Genomic DNA, 16,100 nt, shown 5'->3' with positions numbered 1-16,100 from the left:
GTGTGCTACTGGAATATGAGGACGTCCTCTGAGGCAGGAGGTATCTCAATCCTGAAGAGACACCGCCCGCCCATAGAGGGTGCTGTGACTCAACTCGGCTGCCTCCAGGGGACAGAGACGCAGGATCGCGCCCGGAGCCTTCTGGGACTTGTAGTTCATGGCCTTGTGGTGCGCAAGCGCACTGCCGAATCCATCGTGAGCGCGCGTCCCCGGGCGACAACGGCGGTGTGAGTTAACTGGGGTCGCCGATGTGGGGCGCGGGCAGGCCGGGTGCTGACGGGTCCCCAGGTCGCGCTGCACTGAGCGCCTCCTCCGCGGCGGGACTCGGGTAGACTAGGCTTGCGCTGTGGGTTATCTTCGCCCACACCTGGGACCGCAGCACCCACGCATCTTTCATCCGGGCCGCGCAGACAGGATGTGGCCCCCGAGCCTGGCCCCCGCGCCTGTGCGGGTAGTTAGGCTATCAGGGGTCGGGATGGGGTCTGGGGAGGGGTCCCTAGCGGGAGGGATGGCCTGGACTGTTACCCTTGGGTTTGCTCCACCTGTCACACTGCAGGCGCAAAGAAGAGTCAGAGAAGTCGGGCAGCTTGCACCTGCCCTGTGAAACAGTCCAGCACCTACTCTGTGAAAATACCCCTGCACGACAGGTCCGTGGGGGCAAACTGTGCTGTGAGGTAAATGGAGCTCTCAGAGGCCTAATGTTACAGTACAAGGATATGGAGTAAACCGAACGTCCAGACTCCTGCATGTAGACTCACTGGGCGCTTGGGCAAACCCAGGGAGGAGGTCTGACCTTGGGTGGTTCATCCCCCTTGGAGGGGTGATACTGGGCAGTGTCTGAGGCCGTCTGTGGTTGTCAGGACCTGGGGGCTCCTGGCATGGAGGGGATGAAACCAGGGATGCTGCTCCACACCCTACAATGCCCAGGACGCCCCTCAGAGAAGGATCCAGCCCCAGTGTAGGTGTCAAGGAGGAAAGACCCTGGCTTAGCCTTAGCATTGTGATTCCAGTGAGACGCTATCAAGGGTCTACTCCACTGGTACCCAGACACCCCTGCTCAGGAATGAGGTCGCAGCAGAACATTCTGCCAATGCCTCCTGTTCCCTGGGATGGATTGCATTTTTCCCTGCCAGGAAGCCCTCATCAGCCCTTTCTTGTGGAGAAAGGACAGAGTTTCAGTGGTTTGAACCCTGAAAGGGAAGACCCTGAGGCAGGTGCCAGAGGCCTAGGTAAATGAGGGCCAAACGGGGTCACTGACATCAACCACAAGGGAGGGGGAATCCCTTGAACCACGGAAGGGTGGGAGTGGATTGGTTGAAAGAGCTTGAAAGGGATAGGGGGTCCTGAACTCATTACCATCAGATGCAATTTAAAGTCCCAAGAGCAGATAGATCAAGATGTCACAGGGCTCTGGTCCCCCTGAAGCCTCCAGGGGACGGTCCTTTCTGTCTCTTCCAGCCCCCTGTGGTGGCCGTCAGTCCTTGGTGTCTCTTAGCTTGTGGCTGCATCACTCCAGTCTCTGCCTCTTTTGTCCCATGGCCTTCTCCCTGTGTGTTTCTCTTTAAAAAAATTTTTTTTAATTTTTCTGGCTGTACTAGGTCTTAATTGAAGCATTCAATATCTTTAATTGCACATGTGGGATCTAGTTCCCTGACTTGGGATCAAACCCAGGCCCCCTGCATTGGAAGTGTGGAGTCTTAGACACTGGATCACCAGGGAAGTCACATGTCTATTTTTTCCCCATTAAAAATTTTTATTTATTTATTTTTGTCTGAGCTGGGTCTTCATTGCTATGCATGGGCTTTCTCTAGTTGTGGTGAGTGGTGGTATGCAGGCTTCTTATTGTGGTGACTTCTCTTGTGAAGCATGGGCTCTAGGGTGAGTGGGCTTCAGCAGTTGTGGCACACAGGCGCAGTTGCTCTGAGGCATGTGGGATCCTCCTGGACTGGGGATGGAACCTATGTTCCCTGCATTGGCAGGCAGACTTCCAACCACTGGACCACCAGGGAAGTTTCAGCATTTAAACTCTCAGTTGTGGCATGTGGGATCTAGTTCCCTGACCAGGGATTGAACCTGGACCCCTGCATTGGGAGCACAGAGTCTTAATCACCAGACCACTGGGAAGTCTGTGTGTCTTTTTTAAAGACACCAGTCATATTGCATTAGGACACTCTCTACCCCAGTATGACCTCAGTTCAGTGCAGTTCAGTTGTTCAGTCGTGTCCAACTCTTTGTGACCCCATGGACTGCAGCATGCCAGGCCTCCCTGTCCATCACCAGCTCCCGGAGCTGACTCAAACTCATGTCCATTGAGTCAGTGATGCCATCCAACCATCTCATCCTCTGTTGTCCCATTCTCCTTTCACCTTCAATCATTCCCAGCATCAAGGTCTTTTCAAATGAGTCAGTTCTTTGCATCAGGTGGCCAAAGGATTGGAGTTTCAGCTTCAGCATCAGTCCTTCCAATGAGTATTCAGGACTGATTTCCTTTAGGATGGACTGATTGGTTCTCCTTCCTGTCCAAGGGATTCTCAAGAGTCTTCTCCAGCACCACAGTTCAAAAGCATCAATTCTTTGGCACTCAGCTTTCTTTATAGTCCAACTCTCACATCCATACATGACTACTGGAAAAACCAAAGCTTTGACTAGATGGACCTTTGTTGGCAAAATAATGTCTCTGCTTTTTAATATGCTGTCTAAATTGATCATAACTTTTCTTCCAAGAAACAAGCATCTTTTAATTTCATGGCTGTAGTCACCATCTACAGTGATTTTTGCTAAGTCACTTCAGTCGTGTCTGACTCTGTGCGACCCCATAGACGGCAGCCCACCAGGCTCCCCGTCCCTGGGATTATCCAGGCAAGGACACTGGAGTAGGCTGCCATTTCCTTCTCCAATGCATGAAAGTGAAAAGTGAAAGGGAAGTCACTCAGTTGTGTCTGACTCTTCGTGACCCCTGGACTGCAGCCTACCAGGCTCCTCCGTCCATGGGATTTTCCAGGCAAGAGTACTGGAGTGGGGTGCCATCGCCTTCTCCACAGTGATTTTGGAGCCCCCCAAAATAAAGTCTGTCACTGTTTCCATTGTTTACCCATCTATTTGCCATGAAGTGATGGGATCTGATGCCATGATCTTAGTTTTCTGAATGTTGAGCTTTAAGCAACTTTTTCACTCTCCTCTTTCACTTTCATCAAGAGGCTCTTTATTTCTTCTTCTCTTTCAGCCATAAGGGTGGTGTCATCTGCATATCTGAAGTTATTGGAATGTCTCCAAGCAATCTTGATTCCAGTTTGTGCTTCATCCAGCCCAGCATTTCTCGTGATGTACTCTGCATAAAAGTTAAATATGTAGGGTGACAATATACAGCCTTGATATACTCCTTTCCCAATTTGGAACCAGTCTGTTGTTTTATGTCCAGTTCTAACTGTTGCTTCTTGACCTGCATACAGATTTCTCAGGAGTCAGGTCAGGTGGTCTTGTTTTCCCATCTCTTTCAGAATTTTCCACAGTTTGTTGTGATCCACACAGTCAAAGGCTTTGGCATAGTTAATGAAGCAGAAGTAGATGTTTTTCTGGAACTTGCTTTTTTGATGATCCAGCGGATGTTAGCAATTTGATCTCTGGTTCCTCTGCCTTTTCTAAGTCCAACTTGAACATCTGGAAGTTCATGGTTCATGTACTGTTGAAGCCTGGCTTGGAGAATTTTGAACATTACTTTGCTAGCGTGTGCTGCTGCTAAGTCGCTTCAGTCGTGTCCGACTCTGTGCGACCCCATAGATGGCAGCCCACCAGGCTCCCCCATCCCTGGGATTCTCCAGACAAGAATATTGGAGTGGGTTGCCATTTTCTTCTCCAATGCATGAAAGTGAAAAGTGAAAGTGAAGTCGCTCGGTCGTGTCCGACTCTTAGTGACCCCATGGACTGCAGCCTACCAGGCTCCTCCATCCATGGGATTTTCCAGGCAAGAGTACTGGAATGGGGTGTCATTGCTAGCATGTGAGATCAGTGCAATTTTGCAGTAGTTTGAGCATTCTTTGGGATTGGAATAAAAACTGATCTTTTCCAGTCCTGTGACCACTGTTGAGTTTTCCAAATTTGCTGGCATATTGAGTGCAGCACTTTCACAGCATCATCTTTTAGAATTTGAAATAGCTCAACTGGGATTCCATCACCTCCACTAGCTTTGTTCATAGTGACGCTTCCTAAGGCCCACTTGACTTTGCATTCTAGGATGTCTGGCTTTAGGTGGGTGATCACACCACTGGTTATCTGGGTCATGAAGATCTTTTTTGTATAGTTTTTCTGTGTATTGTTGCCACCTCTTTTTAGTATCTTCTGCTTCTGTTAGGTCCATACCATGTCTGTCCTTTATTGTGCCCATCTTTGTATGAAATGTTCCCTTGGTATCTCTGATTTTCTTGGAGAGATCTATAGTCTTTGCTATTCTCTTGTTTTCCTCTATTTCTTTGCACTGATCACTGAGGAAGGCTTTCTTATCTCTCCTTGCTATTCATTGGAACTCTGCATTCAAATGGGTATATCTTTCCTTTTCTCCTTTGCCTTTTACTTCCCTTTTTTCAACAGCTACTTGTAAGGCCTTCTCAGACAGCCATTTTGCCTTTTTGCATTTCTTTTTCTTGGGGATGGTCTTGATCCTTGCCTCCTGTACAATGTCACGAACCTCCGTCCATAGTTCTTCAGGCACTCTATCTATCAGATCGAATCCCTTGAATCTATTTGTCACTTCCACTGTAAAATCGTAAGGGATTTGATTTAGGTCATACCTGAATGGTCTAGTGGTTTTCTCTACTTTCTTCAATTTAAGTCTGAATTTGGCAATAAGGAGTTCATGATCAGAGCCACAGTCAGCCTGCAGTCTTGTTTTTGCTGACTGTATAGAGCTTCTCCATCTTTGGCTGCAAAGAATATAATCAATCTGATTTCGGTGTATGACCTCATCTTAACTAATCACCTCTGCAAAGATCCTATCTATAGATAAGGTCGCATTCACAGCTACTGGGGGTCAAGACTTAGAGGACATGATTCAGCCCACGCCAGTCTTATCATGAGCAGGTGTTTCCCCAGGTTAAGTATTGTGTGTCCCAGGGGGCACCCATCAGCAGATGTTTCCCCAGGGTAAAGTATCATGTGTCCCATCACTTGACACAACCATGAGGCGTGGCTCAGCATGGCATCCTGCACCCATAGCTCCCACCCCCCACGTGGAGGGGGTCAGAGCCAGCTCTCAGGAAAAGAATTTGCATCACATCCCCTCTGGTCCCTAATGGATCTTGTGAAAGCTGCCACAATTTTTAGATTTTTAAACTTTTCTATTTTTAAAACTTGTACTGATTTACTTACTTATTTGGGCTGCGGTGAGTCTTCATTGCTGTATGCGGGCTGTCTCTAGTTGTGGCGCACAGGCTTTTCATTGCGGTGGCTTCTCTTGTTGTGGCACGTGGGCTGTGGAGCACGGGCCTCAGTAGTTGTGGTAGTTGTTTTTCACAGTGGCTACACCATTTTCCATTCCCACTAGCAATGTGTGAGAGTCTCCCATCCTTGGCGATAATCATTACTATCTTTTTAAATTTATTTTTTAATTGGAGTATGTGTATGCATGCTAAGTCACTTCAGTCCTGTCTGACTTTTTGTGACCCTATGGATCATAGCTCGCCAGGCTCCTCTGCCCCTGGGATTCTCCAGGCAAGAAGAAATGGGTTACCATGCCTTCCTCCAGGGGATTTTTCCGACCCAGGTATGGAAACCATGTCTCTTACGTCTCTTGCAGGAAGGAAGGACCCTCACTTGGAGCCTTTGTGGGGGATGGGTCCTGCCATACCTAAATCTCAGACTTCTCACCTCCCTGGAAGAAAATAAATTTGTGCTGTTTTAAGCATCCCAATTGTGTAGTCATTTGTCATAGCACCCTGGGACGCTAGTACAGAGTGTTTCACAGTAGAACTTGTGTGCCTCTAAGACCTGGTATCTTCTGGTATCTTCATCCAGAAAATGGAGCCACTGAGACTTCCCTGGTGATCCAGTGGTTAGGATTCTGAGTTTTCACTGCAGGGGGCAGCGTTTTGATCCCTGGTCAGGGAACTCGGATCCCACACACTGTGTGCCACACAGCACGGCCAAGAAAACAAATAAAACCCACAGAAAATGGAGCCATTAAGACCCCTGGCTTGTCCTGGTGAAACTGATTGGTGTCATTTCAGGGGGGCTCTGTAGAACTCCGGTACCACTGAAAGATAATGTTTCAGTGCAGAGAAGAATTCAGCAAGAGCAAAGTGATAGATAAGTGATTTATTAGAATAGGTTGCTTATGAGGCTTACAAGTAGGCACACGAGAAATGCTGTGAGAACTTAGTGGGCTTCAGTTTTAAAATGGGGAGGGGAAGAAGACTTTCTTTGTCTTTCTTGAGTAGACATCATGCTTCCATCATCAGCATCTATTCCTCCAGGTTGAGCAGGGGAGTTTTCTTGTCCCTGTGTGGTCAAGCTAGGTCCACAAATGATTGTTTTTCCATGTGTGCAGAGAGCATGTTGTAGGGATCATTAATTTACTGAGCTCACTGGGCAGAATGTGGGGCTCATGCCACCATTGTTTTATCGTTTGGGGGTATGTCTCATGCTCCTGGTTACATGGTTTTGTTGTCAAGAAGGCCTACTTGGTTTAGTAGCTAAACTGAAAAGTTGTTGCTGAACCATGTAAAGACACCGGGATCCCTGGCCTCCAGAGGAGAAGAATTCAATCCAGGGCCAGAGGCGAGGCTTGATTATTCACAGCTTTTGTGTAATAAAGTTTTATTAAAGTATAAAGAAGATAGAGAAAGCTTCTGACATAGACATCAGAAGGGGGTAGAAAGAGTACCCGCTTGCTAGTGTTAGCAATGGAGTTATATACTCTCCAATGAATCCAAAGAATGTCTGGAGGTTGTAAATACCTCACCAGACCTACTCCCATAATTTACATTTTAAGATAACAGAATTAGCCAGAAGGTTTAATCCAGAGACTGTCCTCAGGCAGGATACATAATCCTAAGGAATGTAGAGGAAAAAAAGTTTGTCCTTTCTTCCTCCTTGAGAATTCCAGACCCCTCTCTCCTTGGGGACTCCTAGACTTCTTATCAACCTGCCTAGGAAATGACTCTCTCAAAACAAACCTGCTTTCTTGAGTAATCACTAACCTACAGGGGTCTTCCATGTTTTTGTACTTCCAATCCCCTAGTGGGATTAATATTTGATCACCTACTTTGTCCCTTCATTCTGTTCACATCACTGGCTTCCATGACTCTCCTCTGTGTTGTATGTGTGACCTCAAGTGGTGGAGAGGACTCTGGGGTCTGGGACAGGCCAGATCCAGTCTTCACTCTGCATTTTTCCTCTCCCAGCCCTGCCTGCCCAGGAACCTGCTTTTGCCCAGGAGGGAGGACAGAATGGCTGCTGAGTGCCTGCTCCCCTGGCCCCAGGTGAGTGGGACTTCCTCTCCCCTGAAAGGCACCCAGCGTGTCCAGAGGGACACACCTGTCAGACATGGAGCGCCCTTGCCTTTTGGGAAAGGAGGAGAATTTGTCATGAGTGTCTGGGTGTAGGCATTCAGGTGGCTCTTATGTATGAGGAGGAGGTCCCTTATCCCTTCAGGAGGACTGTGCCTCCTTCCTGGGCTCCAAGCATCTCTGAAGACCCCGAAGTTTCTCCCATAGAGCAGGGAGGGGTGCCCCAAGGCGCCATCCTCTTTAAAATGCACACATATGTATTTTTTTAAATTGTGGTGAAATAGGGCAGGGAAGCCTGGCATGCTGCAGTGCATGGAATGGCAAAGAGTCGGACATGACTGAGCAACTAACACCTTCACTTTACTTTCTCTGGACATTGGTTGGTGGTGGGGGGGCGTTCTTGAGCTGATCCATCGTGATATTTTAGGAGGTGGTGACCTTCAAGGATGTGGCCGTGGACTTCTCCATGGAGGAGTGGGAGCTGCTGGACCCTGGTCAGAGGAAGCTCTACAGAGATGTGATGCTAGAGACCTGTGGGAACCTGGCCTCTGTGGGTAAGACCAGCTGGTCCTTCTGTGTCCGTCAAGTCATGTTTGTTTAGCATCTACTGCACGTCAAGAACTATGCTAGGAAGTAAGGATTTACTGGTAAATGAGACATGCATGGTTCCTGCCCTTGTGATGTCTCCTGTAGGGCAAATGGTCTGATTCTTTCAGTATATGGCAGCCCGTGCCACTGTAGAAATGCATCTTAGTTGAGGTGTTGATAACATCTCTTGTTTCACTAGTGCCACCTGGAAAGCCCTTAAAAATTTTATGGACGTTTTAATAGGTATAAAGTGGTATCCACTGTGGTTTTGATTTGTGTTTTCCTAATGACTAGTGATATTGAGTATCTCTTCATGTGTTTACTGGGCCATTTGTATCTCTGAAGAAGTGTATGATCATTTTTTAAATTAGGAAAATACAATCTTTAGCTTGGTCTTTGTGTTACCTCTCCCATGTCTCTTTCAGAAGCCTTGAGGAACCAGAGAACCAATTCAGGCTTTGAGGATGGCACCATATGCCTAGCATCAGCCTCTCAAGTTACCACTTTTTCTCTGTGGACAGCATATTCACTCTTTCAACCAGTGGTATCTTTCCACCTGGAGCAAGGAGAAGCCATGTGGATGGCAGGGAAAGGAACTCTGCGAGCTTCATATTCAGGTGCGAAGCAGGCAGATATGGCCCACTGGGATGGGGACAGTGTTTGGGGGCTCCTGGTCATAGGTCCCTCCACAGAGACCCTAATTGTCTAAGGAGAAGGCTGAGGTGCTTGGCTGTTTCTTCCCATTGTGCCTTTAGTTTATCCCCCAGCAACCTTCTGCCATGAACCAGCTTCCACTAACCCTCTAGGTGCAGAGAAAAACATCCCTTTTCCTTCTGGAAGCAATTCTACCTGTGTTTCCTGTTTCATCTCTTCCCTCTCTGCTTTATTGATAATTTTTTCCCTCTTCCATTCTTTTTTTTCTCCTCACTCTTATTTTTTTAAAAAATTATTGGAGTCTAGTTTATGTATAATATTTTGTGTTGGCTTCAGGTGTACAGCAAAGTATTTCAGTTATACATATACATGTATCTATTCTTTTTCAGATTCATTTCCCATATAGGTTATTATAGAATATTGAGTAGTGTTCCCTGTGCTATACAGTAGGTCTTTGTTAGTTATCTATTTTATATGTAGTATTGTATATATGTCAATCCCAATCTCCCAATTTATCCTCCTCCACCCCTTTTCCCCCATAACCATAAGTTTGTTGTTTACATCTGTGACTCTATTTCTGATTTGTAAATAATTTCATTTCTACCACTTTTTTTTAGATTTCACATAAGAGCAATATCATATTTTTGTCCTTCTCTGACTTACTTCACTCAGTATGACAATCTTCAGGTTCATCTACATGGCTACAAATGGCATTATTTCATCCATTTTTATGGCTGAGTGATATTCCAGTGTATATATGTACAGCATCTTTATCTATTCATCTGTCAATGAACAATTTAGGTTGTTTGTATGTCTTGGCTATTGTGAATAGTGCTGCTGTGAATATTGGGGTGCATGTATCTTTTCAAACTATGGTTTTCTCCAGGTGTATGCCCAGGAGTGGGATTGCTGGGTCATATGGTAGCTCTATTTTCAGTTGTTTAAGGAACCTCCTTACTGTTCTCCATAGTGAAGTGAAGTGAAGTCGCTCAGTTGTGTCTGACTCTTTGCGACCCCATGGACTGTAGCTTACAAGGCTCCTCTGTCCATGGAATTTTCCAGGCAAGAGTACTGGAGTGGGTTGCCATTTCCTTCTCCAGGGGATCTTCCCGACCCAGGGATCGAACCTGGGTCTCCCGCATTGCAGGCAGACACTTTACTGTCTGAGCCACCAGGGAAGCCCTGTTTTCCATAGTAGATGCACCGGTTTACATTCCCACCAACAGTGTAGGAGGGTTCCCATTTCTTCACACCCTCTCCAGCATTTATTATCTGTAGATTTTTGATGATGGCCATTCTGACTGAGCTTGTATCTCATCATAGTTTTGATTTGCATTTCTCTAATAATTAGTGATGTTGAGCATAATTTTTTTTGGGGGGGTACATGCTGCACAACTTGCAAGATCTTAGTTCCCTGACTAGAGACTGTACCCAGGCCTTTGGCAGTGAGAGCATTAAGTCCCAACCATTGAACTGCCAGAGAATTCACAATGTTGAGCATCTTTTCATGTGCTTTTTGCCATATGTCTGTCTTATTTCCTCTGCAATCTTATTCTCTCCCCTTTCTTTCCACATTTACTTTTTGCTCCACCAGTATTCTGATCCATCTTTCCTTCACCTTGCCTTCCTCCATGTTAAAAGCTGATGTTTGAACATGAATCCACAGGTCCTTTGTATATGTTGGAAATGCTTTTTTTGTTGTTGTTGAAAATAATTTTGTCCTGCTTTTCTTTCTTCCCCCTGCCCCCCACCCAACCTTCAATTTATTTCAGATTGGGAGACTAAACTGAGAAGCCAACAGTCAGTTTACAAGAAGGTGGTTTTGGAGGAAGAACCACTTGGGGGTATGAATATTACAAAGCTCCCCAGAGAGGACTGGGGTTATACTGAATCTGAGGGGAACTGTGAAGACTTCCAGAGGCTTTTGAGGCAAATGGGGTACCCCCAGATAGTAGCATTTTCTCAAGAGAAGCCTATTGACTGGTATGAATTTGGGGAAAACTGTAACCTGAGTTCAGAACTTGTTTTATCACGAGATTCTATAGGAAGACATTTTTATGACTATAACTTAGCTATTGCGAGTTTGGTATCTGATCCATTCTTAAACCATCATCAGATGGAATATCCAGACCAGAGACCTTGTGAAAGTATTAAATGTGGAAAAGATCTCAGCCAAAACATTCACCTTATTCCACATGAAAGAACTCAAATGGGAGAGAGAATTTCTGCATATGCAGAAAGTGGGAAATCATTTAATCATGGTATGGCAATTACCATACAAAACAGAATCAATACAGTGGAGAAACCCTATGAATGTCACCAGTGTGGGAAAGTATTTAACCGGAGGCATTCCCTGAGTGAGCATCAGAGAATCCACACAGGAGAGAGACCATTTGAGTGTCAGGAATGTGGGAGAGCCTTTACACACAGCTCAACCCTCACTCGGCATTTGAGAACTCATACTGGAGAAAAGCCTTATGCATGCCATGAATGTGGGAAAGCCTTCAACAGGATTTCATCTCTTACCCAACATCAGAGGATCCACACAGGGGAAAAGCCCTATCAATGTGAAGACTGTGGGAAATCCTTCTGCCAGAGTTCTTACCTGATCCTGCACAAGAGAACGCACACAGGCGAGAAGCCCTATGAGTGTAATAAATGTGGAAAAGCCTTCAGTGACCGTTCATCTCTCAACCAACATGAACGGACTCACACTGGCAAGAACCCCTATGAGTGTAATCAGTGTGGAAGGGCCTTCAGCCAGAGGTCTTCCCTGGTTCGGCATGAGAGAACCCACACTGGAGAGAAGCCATATCTCTGTAGTGAATGTGAGAAAGCCTTCAGCCAGAGCTCCTCCCTTATCACACACCAGAAAACTCACAATAGTCAGAAAACCTATAAAATAATTGATTGTGGGAAAGCTTTCTACCAGAGCTGCCACCTTATTGGATTTTAGAGCTTGCTTGCTGCCTTGTGATGTACTGTTTAGCACTCTACCCTGTGGGTATGTTCAGACTTTGCCCCTCTTAGGTACTGTTTCTGAAGTAGACTTAGTCCTCATCCTTGAATTAAAGCACTGAAGTCCAGATCTGAGAAGGGACCTTATAAGAGGGAGAAATTGCCATTGAACTATGTCCAACAAGTGCCACCCTCTTGGAAAAGATCAGTAAATGGATTGGGAATTTGCTGAGAATTACCATATTGATTTAGTTGTTCAAACAAGGGATATTCTGTTTCAACTTTTTGTTTCAATAATCTGTTTTAATATTTTGCTTAATCATTTTGCCTTTCTTGGTCACTTAGCTAGGTCCTGACTTGTCTCACACACTACTATAGCAATGCAGAGTGTATGTTAAGATAGAAAATGCTACCATAATTGAAAAGGACACGTGTACCTCAATGTTCATTACAGCACTATTTACAATAACTAAGACATGGAACTCACCTAGATGTCCATCAACAGATGAATGGATAAAGAAGTTGTGCTACATATACACAATGGAATATTACTCAGCCATAAAAAGGAACACATTTGACTCAGTTCTAATAAGGTGGATCAACCTAGGGCCTATTATACAGAGTGAAGTAAGTCAGAAAAACAAATATCATATATTAATACATATATATGCAATCTAGAAAAATGGTACTGATGAACCTATCTTCAGGACAACAATAGAGACACAGACATAGAAACAGACTTTGGACATATGAGTGGAAGGAGAGGGTGGGACGAATTGAGAGAGTAGCATTGAAACATATACATTACCATATGTAAAATTAGATAGTCAGCGGGAATTTACTGTATGATGTAGGGAGCTCAAATCCAGTGCTCTATGACAACCTAGAGGGGTGGGATGGGGTGGGGGGTGGGGGGTGGGAAGAAGGTTCAAGAGGGAGGGGACATATGTACACATATGGGTGATCCATATTGATATGAGGCAGAAGCCAACACAATAATGTAAAGCAATTATCCTCCAATTTAAAATAAATTTAAATAAAAATTAATATTCAAGTAAAAAGAAAATACTTTGGTTGTAAGGTGAAAGGAAAGAATGCAAAGTAGTATGTGTAATTCTATCCAGTGAAGTCAAAATGTTACATACAAGGGAAAAGGGTAGACAGTGACTGGAGAAAAGAATTGAGTTTTATTTGTTAGGGTCGTCTGATTATGTGTGATTTCCTGCCTTTGCCATTTCATTTTGTATTGCTAGCATCATTTTGACAATAAGAAAAAAACAAACGACTCCAAGGGTTACTGAGTTTCAGTGATCAGTTGGAGGGGGACTATGGATACCAAGATGTCGAGGATACAATGAAGTAGGTCTTGGGACATGGAGGTGAAGTGACCTTTGCTGGCCTGGGGGGAAACTGTGAGATCTAGTTGCCAGAGTGTGGATATGCATCACCCTCATCATTAACATTTATTGGGTCCTTACTATATTCCCAGCACCACTCGGACTCCTGTATGTGTTCTCTCATTTTATCTTCTCAAAAACAGCATCAGAGTAACTTTTCATATCTTCATATTAAAAAAAGGAGAAACAAAAATAAGGTACCCTACCCAAACTCACCCAACTAGCAAGTAGTGGGATCTGGATTTGAACTTGAGCTGGCTATACTAGGCCAGTGTCATATTTGAAAGAAGGAACACAAGGGAGCTATCTTTTCCCAAATTGTCCCTTAAAAAAAAAAATCACTGAAATGTCATGTGACTCTTCCCCTTTCCCTGGAACTAGCAAGGGAGGCTATGAAGGAGATCTCCAGTCAACTCTTCTCCCACCTAAGTTGGACCTGATCATGTGAATATTATTGCCTATCCCTGCAAGGAGAGATAAGAAAGCCTTCCTCAGTGATCAATGCAAAGAAATAGAGGAAAACAACAGAATGGGAAAGACTAGAGATGTCTTCAAGAAAATTAGAGATACCAAGGGAACATTTCATGCAAAGATGGGCTCGATAAAGGACAGAAATGGTATGGACCTAACAAAAGCAGAAGGCAGTAAGAAGAGGTGACAAGAATACACAGAAGAACTGTACAAAAAGATCTTGATTCCAGCTTGTGCTTCTTCCAGCCCAGCGTTTCTCATGATGTACTCTGCATATAAATTACAAAAGCAGGGTGACAATATACAGCCTTGACATTCTCCTTTTCCTATTTGGAATCAATCTGTTGTTTAATGTCCAGGTCTAACCGTTGCTTCCTGACCTGCATACAGATTTCTCAGGAGGCAGGTCAGGTGGTCTTGTATTCACATCTCTTTCAGAATTTTCCACAGTTTGTTGTGATCCACACAGTCAAAGGCTTTGGCATAGTCAATAAAGCACAAATAGTTGTTTTTCTGGAACTCTCTTGCTTTTTTGATGATCCAGCGGATGTTGGCAATTTGATCTCTGGTTCCTCTGCTTTTTCTAAAACCAGCTTGAACATCTGGAAGTTCACAGTTCACGTATTACTGAAGCCTGGCTTGGAGAATTTTGAGCATTACTTTACTAGCGTGTGAGATGAGTGCAATTGTATGGTAGTTTGAGCATTCTTTGGCATTGCCTTTCTTTGGGATTGGAATGAAAACTGATCTTTTCCAGTCCTGTGGCCACTGCTGTTTTCCAAATTTGCTGGCATGTTGAGTGCAGCACTTTCACAGCATCATCTTTTAGGGTTTGAAATAGCTCAACTGGAATTCCATCACCTCCGTAATGCTTCCTAAGACCCACTTGACTTCACATTCCAGGATGTCTGGCTCTAGGTGAGTGATCATACCATCATGATTATCTGGGTTGTGAAGATCTTTTTTATTTTTTTGGACAGTTCTTCTGTGTATTCTTGCCACCTCTTCTTAATATCTTCTGCTTCTATTAGGTCCATACCATGTCTGTCCTTTATTGTGCCCATCTTTGCATGAAATATTCCCTTGGTATCTCTAATTTTCTTGAAGAGATCTATAGTCTTTCCCATTCTATTGTTTTCCTCTATTTCTTTGCACTGATCACTGAGGAAGGCTTTCTTATTTCTCCTTGCTATTTGGAACTCTGCATTCAAATGGGTATGTCTTTCCTTTTCTCCTTTGCTTTTCACTTTTCTTCTTTTCACAGCTATTTGTAAGGCCTCCTCAGACCGCCATTTTGCTTTTTTGCATTTCTTTTTCTTGGGTATGGTCTTGATCCCTGTCTCCTGTACAATGTCACGAACCTCTGTCCATAGTTCATCAGGCACTCTGTCTATCAGATCCAGTCCCTTACATCTATTTGTCACTTCCACTGTATAATCATATAGGATTTGATTTAGGTCATACCTGAATTGTGTAGTGGTTTTCCCTACTTTCTTCAATTTAAGTCTGAATTTGGCAATAAGGAGCTCATAATCTGAGCCACAGTCAGCTCCCGGTCTTGTTTTTGCTGACTGTATAGAGCTTCTCCATCTTTGGCTGCAAAGAATATAATCAATCTGATTTAAATGTTGGTCATCTGGTGATGCCCATGTATAGAGTCTTCTCTTGTGTTGTTGGAAGAGGGTGTTTAATATGACCAGTGCATTCTCTTGGCAAAATTCTATTAACATTTGCCCTGCTTCATTCTGTACTCCAAGGCCAACTTTGCCTGTTACCCTAGGTGTTTCTTGACTTCCTACTTTTGCATTCCAGTCCCCTATAATGACAAGGACATCTTTTTGGGGTGTTAGTTCTAAAAGGTCTTGTAGGTCTTCATAGAACCGTTCAACTTCAGCTTCTTTAGCGTTACTGGTCAGGGCATAGACTTGGATTACCGTGATATTGAATGCTTTGCCTTGGAAATGAACAGAGATCATTCTGCGTTTTTGAGATTGCATCCAAGTACTGCATTTCGGACTCTTTTGTTGACTGTGATGGCTACTCCATTTCTTCTACGGGATTCTTGCTCACAGTAGTAGATATAATGGTCGTCTGAGTTAAATTCACCCATTCCAGTCCATTTTAATTCACTGATTCCTAAAATGTCAACGTTCACTCTTGCCATCTCTTGTTTTACCACTGTGAATTTGCCTTGATTCATGGATTCCAGGTTCCTATGCATATTGCTGTTTACAACATTGAACCTTGCTTCTATCACCAGTCACATCCACAACTGGGTGTTGTTTTTGCTTTGGCTCCCTCTCTTCATTCCTTCTGGAGTTATTTCTCCACTGCTCTCCAGTAGCATATTGGGCACCTATCAACATGGGGAGTTCATCTTTCAGCATCCTATCTTTTTCCCTGTTCATACCGTTCAGCAAGAATACTGAAGTGGTTTGCCATTCCCTTCTCCAGTGGACCACATTTTGTCAGAACTCTCTACCATGACCCATCCATCTCGGGTGGCCCTACATGGCATGGCTTAGTTTCATTG

General features: G+C 44.5%; 1 protein-coding gene across 2 annotated transcripts; it reads left to right on the top strand.

Moving 5' to 3' along the window:
- Positions 1-12,018, top strand: LOC133250905 (zinc finger protein 554-like). Of its 2 annotated transcripts, none has more exons than XM_061422725.1 (6): positions 1-227; positions 557-674; positions 7,395-7,472; positions 7,927-8,053; positions 8,516-8,704; positions 10,514-12,018. In XM_061422725.1, exons 1-6 carry the CDS (start codon positions 16-18, stop codon positions 11,695-11,697), a joined length of 1,908 nt encoding a protein of 635 aa, XP_061278709.1. In that variant the 5' UTR covers positions 1-15; the 3' UTR covers positions 11,698-12,018. The 2 variants fall into 2 exon arrangements, with proteins under 2 accessions (XP_061278709.1, XP_061278708.1); XM_061422724.1 differs by having other exon boundaries at positions 8,513-8,704.
- Positions 12,019-16,100: the final 4,082 nt, after the last annotated feature.

Source organism: Bos javanicus, chromosome 7, assembly GCF_032452875.1.
Source record: "Bos javanicus breed banteng chromosome 7, ARS-OSU_banteng_1.0, whole genome shotgun sequence".
NCBI lineage: Eukaryota > Metazoa > Chordata > Mammalia > Artiodactyla > Bovidae > Bos > Bos javanicus.
The sequence above is the reverse complement of the archived record's forward strand: the minus strand, read 5'-3'. Positions and strand labels throughout refer to the sequence as shown.

What these genes read in the sequence shown, in the direction of transcription:
- LOC133250905 (XM_061422724.1), top strand. Translation starts at nt 16, where the DNA reads ATGAGGACGTCCTCTGAGGCAGGAGGTATCTCAATCCTGAAGAGACAC. An exon ending in GGGGCAAACTGTGCTGTGAG is followed by an intron (nt 675 to 7,394) that starts GTAAATGGAGCT and finishes TTCCTCTCCCAG; the next exon opens with CCCTGCCTGCCCAGGAACCT. An exon ending in GCCTGCTCCCCTGGCCCCAG is followed by an intron (nt 7,473 to 7,926) that starts GTGAGTGGGACT and finishes GTGATATTTTAG; the next exon opens with GAGGTGGTGACCTTCAAGGA.